The sequence below is a fragment of the Chiloscyllium plagiosum genome, chromosome 4 (genome assembly GCF_004010195.1).
Source record: "Chiloscyllium plagiosum isolate BGI_BamShark_2017 chromosome 4, ASM401019v2, whole genome shotgun sequence".
NCBI lineage: Eukaryota > Metazoa > Chordata > Chondrichthyes > Orectolobiformes > Hemiscylliidae > Chiloscyllium > Chiloscyllium plagiosum.
The window spans coordinates 101,891,393-101,910,209 of record NC_057713.1 but is presented as its reverse complement, the minus strand read 5'-3'; the positions used below and the strand labels follow the sequence as shown (position 1 = coordinate 101,910,209).

General features: G+C 39.1%; 1 protein-coding gene across 6 annotated transcripts in view; it reads left to right on the top strand.

Moving 5' to 3' along the window:
* Positions 1-15,725, top strand: part of bbs9 (Bardet-Biedl syndrome 9) — a 529,891-nt gene extending 514,166 nt beyond the window's left edge. For 5 of the 6 annotated variants that reach the window (XM_043688772.1, XM_043688769.1, XM_043688770.1 and 2 more), the window contains 2 exons: positions 4,196-4,313; positions 15,032-15,117. In XM_043688772.1, coding sequence (XP_043544707.1) covers positions 4,196-4,278 — 83 coding nt within the window. In that variant the 3' untranslated portion in view covers positions 4,279-4,313; positions 15,032-15,117. Of the gene's footprint in view, positions 1-4,195; positions 4,314-15,031 lie in introns of all 6 variants that reach the window. The other variant, XM_043688773.1, reaches the window with a different exon arrangement.
* The last annotated feature ends 3,092 nt before the right edge of the window (positions 15,726-18,817 follow it).

The window sequence follows — 18,817 nt, the reverse complement described above, 5'->3', positions numbered from 1 at the left end:
TTAGCTACGTTGAATTCCATTTGCCACCTTTCTGCCCAGCTCTGCAGCTTCTCTATATCTTGCTGTAACCTGCCACATCCTTCCTCACTGTCACCAACTCCTCCGACTTTCGTATCATCCGCAAACTTGCTTACCCAACCTTCTAACCCCTCTTCCAGGTCATTTATAAAAATGACAAACAGCAATGGTCCCAAAACAGATCCTTGCGGAACACCGCTAGTGACGGCACTCCATGAAGAAACTTTGCCATCAACTACTACCCTCTGTCTTCTTCCATCCAGCCAATTCCTAATCCAAACCTCCAACTCACCCTCGATGCCATATCTCCGTATTTTCTGCAGTAGCCTACCATGGGGAACCTTCTCAAACGCCTTACTAAAATCCATATATACCACATCTACCGCTTTGCCCTCATCAACCTCCTTCGTCACCTTTTCAAAGAATTCAATAAGGTTTGTTAGGCACGACTTGCCCTTCACAAAACCATGCTGACTATCCTTGATCACATTATTCCTATCCAGATGTTCATAAATCCTATCCCTTATAATTCTCTCTAAGATTTTGCCCACAACAGAAGTGAGACTCACCGGCCTATAGTTACTAGGGTTATCCCTACTCCCCTTTTTGAACAAGGGAACCACATTTGCTAGCCTCCAATCTTCTGGCACTTCTCCTGTAGACAACGAGGACATAAAAATTAAGGCCAATGGCTCTGCAATCTCCTCCCTTGCTTCCCAGAGAATCCTAGGATAAATGCCATCAGGCCCAGGGGAGTTATCTATTTTCACCCTTTCCAGAATTTCCAACACCTCTTCTCTACATACCTCAAAGCCATCCATTCTACTTAATTGTGACTCGGTACTCACATGACAATAATGTCCTGTTCCTGAGTGAATACTGACGAAAAGTATTCATTCAGTGTCTCCCCAATCTCTTCAGCCTCCACACGCAACTTCCCACTACTATCCTTGACTGGACCTATTCCTACCCTAGTCATTCTTTTATTCCTAACATACCTATAGAAAGCCTTAGGGTTTTCCCTAATCCTACCGACTAAGGACCTTTCATGTCCCCTCCTTGCTGCTCTTAGCTCTCTCTTCAGGTCCTTCCTGGCTTCCTTATAACTCTCAATAGCCCCAATTGAACCTTCACGCCTCATCTTTACATAGGCCGCCCTCTTCCATTTAACAAGGGATTCCAATTCCTTATTAAACCACGGCTCCCTAACTCGACCCTTTCCTCCCTGCCTGACGGCTACATACTTATCAAGGACACTCAATAGTTGCTCCTTGAACAAGCTCCACATATCAATTACGCCCTTGCCTTGAAGCTTACTTTTCCAAGCCACACATCCTAAGTCATGCCTCACCGCATCATAATTTCCCTGGCCCCAGCTATAACTCTTGCCCTGTAGTGCACACTTATCCCTCTCCATCACTAGAGTGAAGAATCCAAGCACTCGTTCCTGTGATAGCTCGAATAGGGACCATTCATGGGAGAGTCAAGAGTGTGGTGCTGGAAAAGCACAGCAGGTCAGGCAGCATCCGAGGAGCCAGAGAAACGATGTTTTGGGAATAAGCCCATCATCATTTCCTGATTCTCCTGCTCCTCGGATGCTGCCTGACCTGCTGTGCTTTTCCAGCACCACACCCTTGACTCTGATTTCCAGCATCTGCAGTCCTCACTTACCCCTCATGGGACAGACTAGGACTAGAGGGCACAGTCTCAGAATGACGGATTGCCAGTTTAAGATGGGGATGAGGAGGAATTTTTTCTCTCATTTGTGAATTTCTTGCCACAAAGAGCTGTGGTGGCAGAGTCCTTGTATATATGTGAGGCTGAGATAGATAGAACCTTGATCAGTAGTGGATTAAGAGTCATGGAGAAAGGGCAGGAAAGTGGATGTAAGGCACGTAAGATCAACCATGATCTTATTGAATGGCTGCGCAAGCTTGAGGGGCCAAATGGTCCACTCCTGTTCCTGTTTCCTTTGGTCTTATGGTTGCTGCCTGCCACTCGGAAAAAGACCTGTTTATTCCTACACTTTTACACTGAGTGCCAACCAATTCTAAACTATTCAGTACACGACTTCCAATCTGATGCGCTTTCATTTTATATACTAATCCTTATCGAAAGCCTTATGAAAATCTACATAAACCACAACAATGGTTACATCCTCAAACATTCCAGCAGATTTGTCAAGCATTACTTCCCTTTCATAAAAGGCACATGCTAACTGTGCCTTGTCTTGGTATTTGAATTGAGTTGAATTGAATTTATTGTCACGTGTACCGAGGCACAGTGAAAAGCTTTGTCTTGCGAGCAAACAGGCAGACCACAGAACTAAGTAGCATACATAGTAAATAATAGGTAAACAGTGGCAAAAACAAAAACACAGGTACAGGTGAATGTTAAGAATTTTTGAGTCCATTCAGTATTTTCTTCTAAGTGCTCTGCTACTACATCTTTTATTATGGACTGTACCATTTTTCCACAACTGATGTAAGCTCAATCCATACAGATTTTGATTCACCAGAGCTAATATCCTTTCTCGCAATCACATCAATTTCTTTCTTAATCAGCAGTGCTACCCTATCTCCTTCTTTCTGTTTGTCCTTTCTAAAAATGAATACCCCTGAATATTCAGTTCCCATTCCTGATGACACTGAGCCACATCCCTGTGATCCTCATTATATCCTACATGCTTGGATGTATTTGCACAACTGATTCATCTATTATATTGTGAATGCTCCATATATTAAGGTACAAGATCTTAGGCTTATTTTTTTAAAAATTCTTCATCTCGTTCACTGTGGCCTTGCTCAATTTCAGTTTTTGAATTATCTGTGTAATATCTTTCTTCTTTCCCATTCTGCCTTTTGTTTTAGTCCTTATTGTCCTGTCATCCATCTTCTGTATAGATTGCCATCTCCCTGCCATTTTAGTTTAAACTGTCCCCAACTGCACTAGCAAATATTCCCCCAGGACGTCAGTTCTGTGTTGCTCAGGTGCAACCTGCCCAGTTTGCACTTGTCCTACCTCCTCCAGCAACAATCCCAATGCCCGGGAATCTATAACCCTCCCTTGTACCATCTTTCCACATATTCATCTGATGTATTTTGTTATTTCTATTTTGACCAGCACATGGCACTAATCCCAAAACCTCAATTTGAGGTCCCATTGGTTAATTTGCTTCCTAACTTCCCATTTTAGAACATCATCCCTTTCCTTATCTAGGCCATTGGTACTGATGTGTACTGTGATCACTGGCTATTCAGCTTCCCAGATCAGAATGTCCTGTAATCCCTTCGAGACATTCTTGACCCTAGCACCCAGGTGGCAACGGACCATCCAGGAGTTTTGTTTTCAGCAACAGAACTATTTATCTGTTCACCTTACTATTGAATCCACTATTACTATAGCATTCCCACTAGTTTTCCTTCTCTCCTAAGTAAGTGGGAATACTTTTTGTGAGGATGTATTAAAACCATTTTCATTGCAAATAGATGATACAGTATTATTTTAAAATCATTCCAACTATTTTTGTAACTTAAAACGTACTTCACTCTATTCCACTATTTTGGTAAACTCTGAAGATCTACAAATAATTTGTGTAGTGCCAGTTTCATGCATTAGGCCTGAGATTTAATTTTGGAATAGGGATCTCATAGCGCACTCTTCTATTAAAAAAAATGGAGTTCCACCAGTTTAGTGTATTTTTGACTTGGACTTTCCATCTGTGATTTTATTATGGCTTTTGTCACCAGCTGGCAGTTTTAAAATGATCCTTTGATAAGCCGAGATAATTTAGATGGTCTGCTGAAAACAGTCCAAAAAGCAGTGCATTCTTTTTCACTGTGACCAATAGTTAGGAACCTTGACCATATTGAGGACATTGATGTGCCAAGTTTGTGGAGTGGACAGTGCTGGAGTCCATCATCAATTGCTTCATTCTTTTGAGGACTTGCCAGTGTGAATGCTCTGCAGTTTCTGATTTGGCCTGAGAGTTACATAGGCAAGTCCTTTTCACTGCCTCTGGATTCAAAGCTAATAGGAACTATTCCAATGTTAAAATAGCTGCTGAGATCCACTTTTTTTTTAACAAACACTCTTTTTAATTTTTTTTTAAAATGCAGAAATGGGAGGAGAACACTCTACTGCCACTCATCAAGAACATTCTACTTTTATTCCACAGGAAACCTGTATCACCAATTTTTCAAAGACAGGCCACAAACAGTTGGCTGCAACATCAAAATAAGCTGCCAGTTTCATAAATAGCAGCAGCCAAGAGGCCCCAGAGTGTATAGTAAAAGGTATTGTACTTATTGTATAAAAGTAGCATTCGATGATGTACATGCAGCAGTTTAATCATCCTTTTGGCCCTCATTTAATTTCTGTGGCAATTCTTTCCTACTGCATACATGCAATTTTTTTTATTTTATGTTAAAATAATAAACTTAAAATCAGCAACAATTTTTTTACAGTCCCCTATTCACACCATAAGAAAGGTGTTCTAAAAATAAACTTGCAATACTGAACATGCACACATAGTAATAATAGGCTGTAAGGATATGTTGATGAGGTAAAATTAAGGGTTATGAGGGAGCTCATTAGATTCTTTGACTGAATGACCACTCTCTCTGCTATAAATTCAATGTAGTTTTATGCATTACTTGCATCAGGTTCCCAGGAGCTTTCAGAGATCAAGAACCAGTAGCAAATGAAGTACAGTCAATCTTTTGGAATACACCTCAAAGTGAGATTGTCTGGAGTACAAGGGAATCCAGTAAATCAAATTGACTGTAGGAAGTTTCTCAGAAGATAAGTTTGTCAGTGCATTCTGATGTGTCCTTCCAAATTACATTTCAATTCCACACTATGTGATAGTAGCCCAGAGAAACTGATGAATTTTAGAAGAATGTACAAGTGATTAACCTTGTGTACACACTTAATGCTGAACCTTCTAATCTCTATGTCAGTACAATTTCCAACAAACTGTTACTACTGAAATGATATGCTGTACAGTGTTAGATACCAACTATCAGAGAATTCCCCAAATCCTGCCAGCAAATGCAGATCAAATTTAATATGTTTTTTTTACAGGCTGAGATTATTTGTATTGAATTATTGTCGACTGTTCCAAATCTTTCTTGATGTTTCTTTGTAACACCAAAATAATATTTAGATATCTTTGCACACATGCAATTTAAAAAACAAACTTTCATGGATTGTGGCTAGGCCAGCATTTGTTGTTCTGAGGAGAGGTCATCGGACCCGAAATGTTATCTTTGATTTCTCCACAGATGCTGCCAGACCTGCTGAGCTTTTCCAGCAATTTCTGTTTTTGTTTCTGAATTACAGCATCTGCAGTTCTTCCACGTGTAGTTGTTTATCCCCTGTTGTACTTAATAAGTTGGGCTTGATCTGCCTTCATGACATGTTACAGTATATTTATTTCTGTAGTGGTTTTGTACAACAAAGTGGTTTGTTGGACTATTGCGGAGAATGTTTAAGAATCAGCCACATTGCTTTGGGTCTGCAGTCCCACACAGAGCAGATGAGGAATGGCAGATTATTTTCCCTAAAGAATATGAGTGAACTATATGTTTTTTTACAATAATCAATTGTCAGCATTACAAAAACTTGGGTTTCTGGTTTGGATTTATTAACGGAATGGACTTGCTAATTAAATTTAAATTTCAACAGTAGCTATGGTGGGATTTGGACCTGTGTGCCCAGAGCATTAAGCTGGACTCCTGAAGTCAGTGACATTTTCAGTTTACCATTGTCTAGCCCAGTAGTGGCAAAATGGTTTGTCCATGGGGTGTGGGAGAATAAATGAGTTTACATTGGCTTGGTATTTGGCTGTGTATAACAAAGAGGGTCCAGAGCTTTGTAGTGTACTCCAGGTGTTAACAGAGTGTGTGATCATGTGTAATCATGTAAATAGACCTGTTGTTTAGAAGTATGCCCTTTCCTAATTCTATGATAGTGCAACTGCGATGTCGCACTAGATCACTTTGAACTTAGAACTGGACGTTGTGCCTTTACCACATGTCCTCTCAACTATACTGAAGCAAAATATGGATTCCAAAAGGTGGAAATCTGAAACAAAACAAAATGCTAAAAACACTCAGCAGGTCAGATAGCATTTGTGGAGAGAAACAGTTAATGTGAAATGTAAATGATATTTTATCTTTATACTTTATAATAGAAGCTATGACTGCTTCTCTTTCATGGGCTGTGTTGATTTTAGGATTACTCCTCTCTTTAGTCACCTCTCAATTTAAAAGTGTTCTCCACATAAAAATCTGAGTGATGCAGCAATGGCAAGGTATGCGGCAGAGTTGGGTGAGAGGTCCAGCTCAGCATCGAAATCATCTCGCTCCATCTTGTATGCTTTTCGCAAGCAACCAAGTGGCAAAGAGCTGCCAATTGTCCAGACGAATCTTTGTTAAGTTTCTTGTTGACGGTCTAACTCACCTCATTAATATCCAGCTCCAATCTTACTGAACCCTACTTAATAAACTAGCCGTTGGGAAAACTTGATATAGAAACCAGATGGAGCTTGGTTCTTGAAGCCTGGTGGATTCAGTCACCACTTTCACTGAATCACTTCCATGTTTCCCATGACAAAACTGCAGCCCAATGCACAAATGATAAGCATCAGCCATATCTACCCTTCCTTTATGAATATTGGCATCCGACAATCAGCAAGCCCCGACCACCATCCTGACACCTCTCTAATACACGCAGTATGCCCTGGAAACCCAGATTTGCACACCAACAACCAGCACTGCATGGTTGCATCAGGCAAAGTAGTCACACAGGAACAGGCATCCAGCCCATGGCTTGGGTCAGGTTGTCTCCCGATGTTTGTCGCTTACTCTATTACATGAGTGTGGAGGAGAAGGAAATTATAAGAGCAGAATTGTTAGCAGCATCTGAAGCAAAGGTTATGTTCTGAAGGAGATTAACTCACTGTTCTGGAAGGCTGGAAAGTTCCTAAGCAAAAGACCTCATGCTGTTCTCAAGCTTTTTGTTGAGCTTCATTGGAACAGTGTAAATCAAAGACAGGATTGGGTGGATTTGACGGAAAATTAAAATGTCAGGCAACTGGACGCTCAGAATCACACTTGTGGACTGAACAGAAGTTTTCCACAAAAGCAAACAACCAGTCTGTGGCTACTGCCTCTGAGGACAAAGCATTCTTTCCAACATAGAATACAGCTGAATATGAGCTAGGAATGCATTATACAAAATGGATAGAGGTACATGAAAATCTCTTTTTGATCAGGAAGCTGTGTTTTGGGCTCTGGTTGCTGAAATGAGAAAAGGTAAAAAGGGAAGTGTTGCATTTCCTGTGCTTACACAGAAGGATAGCATGGAACGTGGAGCAAATGTTGTGGGTGGTTGTGTGAGCCAGCATACTACAGAGGAACTGTTACTTCAGAATGCTGAAAGGAAAGGGTGGAGGAAAATGTGTTTGGTGGCGGCATTGGTGGAAATAATGGACGGTGATCTGTTGAACATGAAGGCCAATGAGTTCACAGGGGACTTTATTGTAGTTCTGTGAGGGAAGGAAAGGGATGAAGGTGAAAGTGTAAATAATGGGACAGATTCAGTTGACCACAATAATGGGGGGCTTTTCCACTGAGGATATAGAAACAGACAATGTTGGTTTTGGTCACCTAGATATGGACAGAGAAGGAATTCTCAGATTTCTTTACCCTAAATTAACCTGCGTTTTTATCCAGTTTTTCACTTCATTTTGGGAAATCACATTGTTCTGGGTGAGATGGAATCACAGGAAAAATATATACTGAGATACAGAAGGTATTGTAATTGTGTGGGACAGGCTGAATGGATCAGAAGATTTTTACTTGTCTGTCTCATTCTTAATTCCTTCATGACCTTCTTTTATGATGTAAGACTCTCTGCTCTCTGTTTTTTCTGAACCACGACCAACATTCTTGTGTGCAGCCTATCCAAGCCAAATCGCTAGTTGGCGATCAGTAGTGGAAACCTTGCTTGATGTTTTCCACTCCTCACTAGCACAAGAAGACCGAGCCCAATGTTTGTGCCCTGTTGTCACCCTGATTGAGATCAATAACATTAGCCCACCATGGGGATTAAGCCTGAACCAGACCTTGTCTGTATGAGTCAAGATCGACAACTGATCACAAATTCCTGTGAGACCTCGGTTCACATTTGCGGTGTGAAATGTAATGTTCTAAGTAAATCTGAGCTGATAGCCAAATTGTAAAGTTCATTGTTTTCCTCAAAAATGTGATGCTGATCCACAGCAAAGAACTGAAATCAATTTCCTGTGTTTAAGTTGAGTTTGATATTTATAGTCTTCATACATTGCTACATAGTACAGTTCTTCAAATTTCTGTTGTTTTGTGTCCAACTCACATCCCCAAATCATACTATATCTGCAGGAACTGATTATCACCCAATTGATTCAAACTGAAGCCTGCTGGCACTAATCACTGGTTCACAAGACTGCCTGGGAGTAAGTTATATGGTCTGTCTTAACCCCAAAGGACTAAAAGGAGGGCTAGAAGAAAATGAAGGGACTTACACCTTGAAAATATAGATGTTTGGTTACTGCAAAACCAAACAGGATAATTTATAATTCAGTACCTTTTTTATGAGGCCTTTTAATATTTGGATCGAGTGTCCATGTTCTTGCTCAGCACCCTTACAACATTGTACAACAGAAAACAAAATGAAAGCTGTGGCACTAATGTTTTATCACAATGCATTATTTACAGTAACATAAAGCTGGCAATAAGTTTTAGACTGTAATTCACTTTTCGTATTCTGCTGACATTGATAAACTGCTTCTGTTTCAATTCTACAATTTATGACATCAGCAGAATGCCTATTAAGTTACAATCTTGTTTCTTCGTCCGACTATCGATTGCTCCCTGTCTAATCCGATCTACCTAACGATATCTTGGGATTGTTGTCTACAATATAGATTCCACTTCAGCACAGTAAGAGAGCCAAATGTTCATTTCAAAATATACCTACCCTTTTTTGAAATTTGTTTGTGGGATTATGAGAGTCATTGTTTGGATCAGTATTTATTCCCTGTCCCCATAATTGCCCTTGAGAAGGTCATGGTGAGCTACCTTCTTGAACAACTGTATCCATGATAGGTGTTTCTACCATATGGTTAGGACAGGAGGGCTGTCATTCAGAACATTTAAACCAGTTCTGTTTGAGATTATCACAGGTTTGGGCCTGCTCTGAAGAGAGCATTGGAGCTCTGTTTCTGAGTTTCTGGATCCCAGTCAGCCAACTGTGCATCCCAGTCAACTCACAGATAAAGTTAGCTATGAAATACAATCATTCAGCAGTAGCTATTGGTAACCCAGCCATGGATTCCAGCCAGCCAGTTGTGGATCCTGAGCAGCTACTGGCAGATCTTGGTCACCTAGCTGAAGGGCCCAAGCCAGCTGTGGATTCTGATCACCAGGCTATAGATCCTAGTCAGTCACTATCGTTTCTGGTCAGCCAACTCAAATCCTGATCTTCTAACTGTGGATCCTGGTCAGCCAGCTTTGAATCCTCATTACCCGTTTGTGGATTCTGGACAGCAACTGTGCATGGGAACAGGGGAATGGCTGAAAGCAGTTTGTGGTCAGATTGTAGAACATTTAGTGACTGTAGACAGGCGAAAAAGCATTCTCTAGCTTCTCTTGTGCTCAACTGAAGAATTTTCAAAGATAAGCCAGTGCCCACAGTTTCTTGATTGTGTATAGATCATTGCAAAATGATATTAACAAGAATCTGAAAGATTTGCCCCGCTGAAGTAAATTATTTAGAGGGTATAGAATGGGAACAAGAGTGTACCCAGCTGTGAAAAGATATGAAACTGTATACTTCAGTGCTATTTTCAAGTGGCATGAAATCCTCTTGACTGGGTGTTTACAATCAGACTCACAGAACCAGTTCCAATTCAGTGAAATTGTGATTTTCAAAAAAACAGGCCCCTTTCAAGTTTTTCCTCAATGTTTTCCAAAATACAGTTGCTGCCATTTGGGAGGGGATGTAGACAGTCTGGGGACATTCACGGTTATCACTCAATCTAAGCCTTGGGTTTGAATAAATACAGGTGTTTACAACATTCTGAGCTGGTTACTATTGTAACAATCTCTGCTAATCGCTGTTTCCCCTGCGGTGCAGCATGAAGTGGGTAGTCATTTATCATTATAAATCTCCAGAGGAGGATATATTGCAAAAGGCTTGCTGAACAGTGGGTGGCAACTGAGCATCAAGATCTTACCTGAAGATCAGCCACCCTTCAACAATCCTGAACTTCTGAGCAGCATGATGGCATGAACTTAGTTTGTACTCATTTTTATGATAAAGTTTGAGATATTTTCTGACTTGGGAACAGAATAGCAAGCCAGACGGTCAGCTGAAAGTGGTCTTCAAGGCTTTCAGTCTCAGTGTGATACTGATTACATTATATAAATTATACATTACATTTCAAGACGAATGAATCATGTCTAATCTGATCTATGTAACGATATCTTGGGATTGTTGTCTTCAATATAGATTCCTCAGCCATTTCTGTGATAATGGCAGAAGAACGGAGAATGGGATAACTAACCAAGCTGAAACTTATGCATCATAGTTCTGCCAATACTGAGTCTAAAAGCAGTGTACAGCAATTAATGTTTATAGAGTCTTTAATGCAATCAAAAACAGCATTAAACTTCACAGAGGCATTATAAAACCAAATTTGGCACCAAGGCACGTAAATGGATTAGGTCAGATGAACAAAAGTTTGGTCAAAGTGCTAAGGTTTTGGGAGTATTTGGAAGAAAGCCAGGAAGATAGAAAGGTAGAGAAATATAGGAGGGCATTCCAAAGATCCAAACAGCTAACGATGTGCCCATTAGCAATGGGACAATAAAAATCGGGGAAGCTCAAAGGGCTGGAATCAGGAGTACAAGCATATCCAAATAAGCAGCGGTGATTGAATTCTCCTGCACCTACAACACAGGTAGACAAATCACTGCCATAATTTGGTTATGTGTGTGGGGGCAAACTACTCTTTGCACCAGGGCAGACTGTTTTAATGTATGAGGTAGATAATAGGACTCAGGGACTGCATCCTTGAGTCTTAAAACAAGTAGCTATTGAGTTAGTAGACACATTGAATTTGTTTTAACTCCATAGATTTTGGAACAGTTTCATCAGTTTGGCCATACTAGTATTCAAAAAGGAGGGATTCAGAAAGTAGGATACAACAGGCCAGTTAGCCTATAGTATTGTCTATACATAGAACATAGAACATTACAGCGCAGTACAGACCCTTCAGCCCTCGATGTTGCGCCGACCTGTCATACCATTCTGAAGCCCATCTAACTTACACTATTCCATGTAAATCCATATGCTTGTCCAATGCATATGCTTGTCCATCTGTCATAGCAAAATGCTAAAACTTATTATTATGTCAGGTATATCAGAGCACTTGGAAACTCTAAATACCATCAGACAGAGTCAATATGGTTTTGTGAAAGGGAAATTGTGTTCAACTGATTTATTGTTTATTAGGCCATTTTGAGGAAAGAACAAGCAACATGGTGAAAGGGAAACCTGCAGATGTGGTGAACTTGAATTTCAAAAAAGCACTTGATGAAGTATCAGCTCAGACTACGAACTAAGTAAGGACTCATGGTGTAGGAGTTAACATATCAGCATGAACAAAAGATTAGTTTGTGGACAGGAAGCAGAGAATGAGGATAACTATTTTCAAGTTGGCAAGGTGTAACTTTTAACGTGCCACAGAGATTAGTGCTGCGGCTTCAACTATTTACAATCTGCATAAATATAAATAATTATAAAACAAATAAATATAAATTTGTGGAACATATAAAGATTGATAGGAAAGTAAGTTGTGAAGAGGACAGAAAGAGTCTACAATGGGTTGAGTGAGTGAACAAAATTGGGCTGGTGGAGCATAAAGTAGGAAAATGTGAACTTGTCCATTTTGGCAGGAAGAATTTTTATAAAAAGCATGTTGTTTAATTGAGAGAGATTACAGAATTCAATGGTATAGAGGAATCTGGGAATGCTGATTTTGGAATCACAAACAGTTATTATACAGGTACAGCAAATGATCAAAAAAGCACATAAAATGTTGGCGTTCATTGCAAAGGGAATGGAGTATAACAGTAGGGAACTTTTTCCACAGTTTTAGAGGGCTTTGATGAGACCAGATCTGGAATATTGTTATGGTGTTAGTATCTTTATTTAAACACAATGGAAGCAGTTTAAATGAGTTCACTCAACTACTTCTGAGGTGAAGGGAATTTCTCATGAGGAAGCTTGAACAGTTTAGGCCTGCATCCATTAGAATATAAATTCAGAGTGGATGCTGAGAGATTTGTTTCCACTTCTGGGAGAGACTACAACTGAGGGGCACAATTTAAAAATTAAGGTCTCCCATTTAAGGTAGAGATGAGGAGATATATTTTTACTCAGAAGACACTTAATCTGTGGAATTCTGTTCCCAAAGAGCTGTGAGGTATTGAATATTTTAAAGATTGAGTTAGATCGATTCTTGATTTTCAAGAGAATCAAAGCACTTACAGAGTAGACCGAAAAGTAGAACTGAAGCTATAATTAATTAGCCATGATTTTACAGAAGGTGAAGCAGGTTCGAGGGGTCAGATGGCTTACTCCTACTCTGAATTTGTAAGTATGTTTCATACCTCAGGGTAGATAACTCTTTGTGTATCTTGGATTCAGTGGAGCTGATTGGGTAAAAAGAAGGTAGAGTCACATGGTGCAATGCAAATCTTTGGAAATTGACAGTAGCCTCACAACTATATCATCAGAAGAAACAAAATAACTCCTAATACTCTGAATATTTTAAGTAAATGATTGAAATAACTGTGTGAAAAGACTCCTTGGCTCCAACAGTGTAAACAATGTAATTTGTATTTTCAAAAATCTTGTTCCTACTCGCAACACATCATAAGAATAAATAAGGATGGAATTGTCTTGTAATCTCTGTAATTGTTGGTAAAGAAAACAACAATATCTGCAAGGGTAGTAACAGTGAGAAAGATTCACAAGATTCAAGACTGGTAATTATCAAATATTTTGAGAGAATCGGAGGAGTAGACAGGATATTAATCATACAGTGAATTGGAGGAGGCAATAACTCTGGACTCTTTAGGAGTGGGTAATAATACTTTGTTCTACAGGAGTGGGTAATAATCCTTTACTCTATAGGGAGGATGATAATCCTGTACTCTATGGAGGGAGGTAATAGACAATAGACAATAGCTGCAGGAGTTGGCCATTCTGCCCTTTGAGCCTGCACCACCATTCATTATGATCATGGCTGATCATCCTCAATCAGTATCCTGTTCCTGCCTTATCTCCATAACCCTTGACTTCACTATCCTTGAGAGCTCTATCCAACTCTTTCTTAAACGAATTCAGAGACTGGGCCTCCACTGTCTTCTGGGGCAGAGCATTCCATGCACCCACCACTCTCTGGGTGAAGAAGTTTCTCCTCATCTCTGTCCTAAATGGCCTACCCCTTATTTTTAAACTGTGTCTCACCCATCAGCGGAAACATGTTTCCTGCCTCCAGAGTGTCCAATCCTTTAATAATCTTATACTTCTCAATCAGATCCCCTCTCAGTCTTCTAAACTCAAGGGTATACAAACCCAATCGCTCCAATCTTTCAACATAAGATAGTCCCACCATTCCAGGAATTGACCTCGTGAACCTACGCTGAACTCCCTCAATAGCCAGAATGTCTTTCCTCAAATTTAGAGACCAGAACTGCACACAATATTCCAGGTGCGGTCTCACCAGGGGCCTGTACAGCTGCAGAAGAACCTCTTTGCTTCTATACTCAATCCCTCTTGTTATGAAGGCCAGCATGCTATTAGCTTTCTTCACTACCTGCTGTACCTGCATGCTTGCCTTCATTGACTGGTGTACAAGAACACCCAGATCCCTTTGTACTGCCCCATTACCTAGCTTGACTCCATTTAGGTAGTAATCTGCCTTCCTGTTCTTGCCACCAAAGTGGACATTTATCTGCATTAAACTGCATCTGCCATGCATCTGTCCACTCACCTAACCTGTCCAAGTCACCCTGTACTCTCCTAACATCCTCCTCACATTTCATCCTGCCACCCAGCTTTGTATCATCAGCAAATTTGTTAATGTTACTATTAATACCATCTTCTATAGCATTAATATATATTGTAAAAAGGTGCAGTCCCAGCATTGATCCCTGCGGTACCCCACTGGTCATTGCCTGCCATTCCGAAACGGAGCCGTTTATCACTACTCTTTGTTTCCTGTCAGCCAACCAATTTAATAATCCTGTATGAGAGTGATAATAATTCTATACTCCATAAAAGGTAATAATTGTGTATTCGATAAGTGTGGCAATGTTGGGATGATTTTTGTCTTTATAATCAATTTTGTGAAGTACCTTGGGATGCTTTACTACATTAAGGCCAGTGGTTGCCATTATATTTGCTTCATAGTTATTGTTTTACTTTTATGTGTTTTTCTATTAATTGCAATGAACTCCACAAATTTTCCTCAGCTCCATAAATGGCTGCACCTGCTTTGAATACTGTTCCCATTTTTCAGGACTTTCACATATAGTCGGGTGTAATCAGCAAATATTTATTATTATTCCAAAATGTATATTCTTCCACATTCCCAGGTACCCAAGCAGAAATCCTGAGAGAACCATTACTCAGGACCTAAGCTGTCTCAGCAGCTTCTACTGTCTGTACCATGATGCTTAGCTTCCTATTCACTCTATACTATTCTTTCAAAAAAATACTCCCATATGGAATTTCAATAATTAAAATTGAAGTCTGTTAACTTAATTTAATATCTTCTTTGATTGACAACAATTTCAATAAAATCAAGTATACAAAATTGACATGTAACTAAATGCCAAATTCTTTAAACCAGATTTATTTAAGTCTTTTGCTTACTTAAATTTATGTTTTCAAGGTCATTCCCAGGATGCTACAGAAGAAAGCCCTGCAATTCCTGAAGACAGATAGAAACAGACCACCAGCTGGTCTTTGCTTTTCACAGCTTCTGCTTTCCAGTCTCAAGAACATGCTGTCAGAGCCAAATCAGACTGCATATGTATGATCTTCATAAACGTAACTGTGTAATGTCCCCTATCTTGTATCGTAGCCAAAATGGAGCTTATTTAATAGCTGCTTGGATTTTGGGAGCTTCCTTTAAGTAGTACTTGATGTTTCCAATTTCAAAGAGTTTCTGGGGCCAAATGTTTCACTACATTTTCTGACTATAACTGGAAGAGACACTGATCCTTTTCGAGTACACACAACGGCCACACTGTAGACAATATTGCATTTAAAGTAAACCATATTCTACTGGGAAAACTTTTATGCTAAGAGTGACTGCCACCAAAATGGCATTTGTTATTTCGACACACCCGTAACCTTATTTTCCTCTTTTTACTTCTGTGACATTGTGCATGCCACCACTACCATATTCACGTTAGAATTATACTTTAATTGTTTTATGATCTAACAATGATGGATTTATTGGCTATTCTTTAATATTACAGGATCCTCAGGCATTTTTAGAAATTGCAAACTCATGCATCAAATTTCAATAGTTTGTAACAGCTCCAGATACTTATAGTGAGCAAATGAAGGAAGATACAATTTTTAAAAAAAATATATCTTGTGAAACGGAAAGTTGCTGATTAAATAAATTAAAGTTTATCATTAATCCTGGTGTTATGTCATTTGTTATTGGCATCCTTCCATGTGTGTAGGATATGAATATGCAGCAAGTCAACTTCATTAGGGGTGAGGTAGCTTCCTGTGGTTCACTTTTGTTGGTGTCTGAAGAAACCAATCTGTGAGAAGCCATGGCTATTACATAAGCAGTTGTTATGAGAAATGCTTAAAAATATCAGTAAGCACAATTTTTAATTATCTATCAGCATACATATTGTCCATACTTTATCATTATTTGATTTCACACTTTAAGCTGATCACACTGCTGAGTCCATGGCATCTTGATTTTGGTGGACTGGATTCAATGCTTCGATAATCCTACATTTGTACTCCAATTCATGTATGTAACTTAACAAGGAGTAGAACTTAAACTCTGTATGAGAGTGAGTTGGCAGCCTATTTTACATCTCTTCCCATTATTTTCATGTTATTTTTATTGATGTTTCCCCCTTTTCATTAAGCATTCATCAAATCTTGTTAGAAATCCACATCATCCAAATTCCTTCATGGGATATAGGCTTTGCTGACTTGGTCAACATTTATTTCCCATTCCTAATTGCCCTCAAGAAGGTGGTGGTGAGCTGCTTGTTGAACTGTTGCAGTTCAGTGGAGGTAGGTACACCCATAGTTCTGTTAGGAAATTCAGATCTTAATTATTTCATTAATCCAAGTCATGACAATCATCACTGAAAACATTAATATCAGTAAGCAATTGAGTAGTAAACCAAAATAAATGACAAAGCCTATTTCTAAATGTTTTGTTATGCCAGGGATACAGCTTAGAACCTGACACCATTACTCCAAGTTGCATTCCTAAAGTTCAGTGGGAGCATTCTTGCCTCTGTGATTCAAGCACCACTGCAGGATTTGTGCACAAATCTAGACTGACACTTCTGATGGAGTGCTGCAGTCTCAGAGGTGCCACCTTTCGAGTCAGACTTTAAACTGAGGCTCTGTCAGGTTAATTTTAAAGATCCCACAGTCATTACTTTGTGGTTGAACTGGAGAGTTCTCCTTGGGTGTCCTCAACCACTATCTCTCCCTCAATCAGTATCACCAAAAACAAAGGATTAATTGTTTATCTAATTACTGTGTGTAGGATCTTGCCATACACAAATTAGCTGCCTTATTTGCTCTCAAAACGACAATGACTACACTTCAAAAAGTACTTCACGTCTTGCTAAAGATGCAATATACATGCACGCTCTTCCTTTAAGCAAATGTCTGAAATTTCCAGTTATCATACAGATTTGTAAATTCTATGTGCTGATGCCAAATCTTCTAGTTCCTTAAAGAAGGCAACTCCAATAGAAATCATCAAGCCCTTAGCTAGAAGTAAGCAAAGGTTCTGGGTTGGCATTGCTGCATCCCATGCCAGTTGGGAAACCCTGCATCTGCTGCATACCATACCAGTTGGGAAATCCTGCATTATTTGCCTGTTACCAAAAATGGGTCAACACGGCAATGCATATTTAATGAGGTGAGCGGAACCCAGGAACTATTAATTTGTAGAGACAGCCTGTGGCCAGCTGACATCACATCACCTTCCTCTCTAAAAGAAAGTCTAAAAATTTGAGTTGTTTTCTAAATAGTTGTGTCTTTGCACTGAATATTAATCCTTTTAGATATGTGTGTTTAGGAGCTTCTGGTATGCCACTGCAATAATCAGTTTTAAGCTGATTTAGTATCAAACACTGGGATAAAAATGGCACTGATTAGATAATAAAGAAGCTATCTCACAGTCACTAGTGGCACTATCACCATCCACTGGGTTGTTACAGCACCCGAGTAACAAAGTTGTCTCGAGAATGTATTAACGTTGAAGTTTTCATAGGGAAATGCTAATCTCAACATAGAAGTTGAGCACAACACTATTCACAGCTGCAGTAACTTGTGAGTTGGAAGTCTGTCAAAGCTTAAGGAGGCAGTCACTGTGTCTACAATCCACCATGTATTTCTTTAAGTTGTTTCTATATATTGTCTGCTAATTTAAAGCATCACTGTACTATTCTATGGCACTTGCAATTATCAGGAATTGAATGATCTGTCTGTTGTATTATTTCATACCTTAGAACTTCAGAAATATATTGAATTGACTATGAAATGCTTTGGAATGTCCTGAGGTGGTATAAAGCACTGGATAAATGTACGTGCACTTCTTTGTCATCTGTTCGTTTGCAGTGGCACTGCATTGTCACTTTTTTATTTCACCATGTTTTCGGTAGCACCATGTTTTAGTGAAAGGTATTTTCAGTAGCATTATCTTTTCAAAAATCTTGTATTTTCAGTGTCACCATATTTTCTGTGTTGTTGTGTTTCTGTGTTACCATGACTTTCATGACACTAATTTTTAGTTCCACCATGTTTTTGGTAACTCAGTACCTTTTTGGTCAGTAATCTTTGATCCACTTAATATTCTGTTGAGGTACTGACGTATCTCATATTGTAATTACAATTTCAGGACTGAATTATTTTCTGCCTGTGTTAGTAACAATTATGTTCAGGTGTGAAGGTAATTGTCTGAACTGGTTGGAGCTGTTTGAATTATTTTGATGCTATATTTCCCATTAATTTATTTAACCATCAACAGAGCTGTAACATTTCCATGCTTGTGGCTGGTTGGTGGAATATCTGAAAGAAATGGTGTTATGATCTCAAATTATAGTAACACTGGATAAGTCAGATTCCAGAATGAGACTTGACTTAATATTAACTTAATTTTGATAACATAGTGGTCAGTCACTGTAATACAGTGACATGAAGTTACAGAGCTTCTCTAACAACAGAACAGATACTTATTATGAAAAAGAAGAAATAACTTCAAACAAAACTATCTAATTAAAAGACAGATTTTAAAACACACAGCAAGAGAAAGATTCAAACTGTTTCTGGACACTGTTATGTAAGTGTCAAATCTGGAAAAATTACCCCTGCATATCAAACATTTACATTCTATTTAATTGATTATCCAAAGGTTTTTTTAATATTTCCCCTGCAAACTGGAGTTTTTTTATAT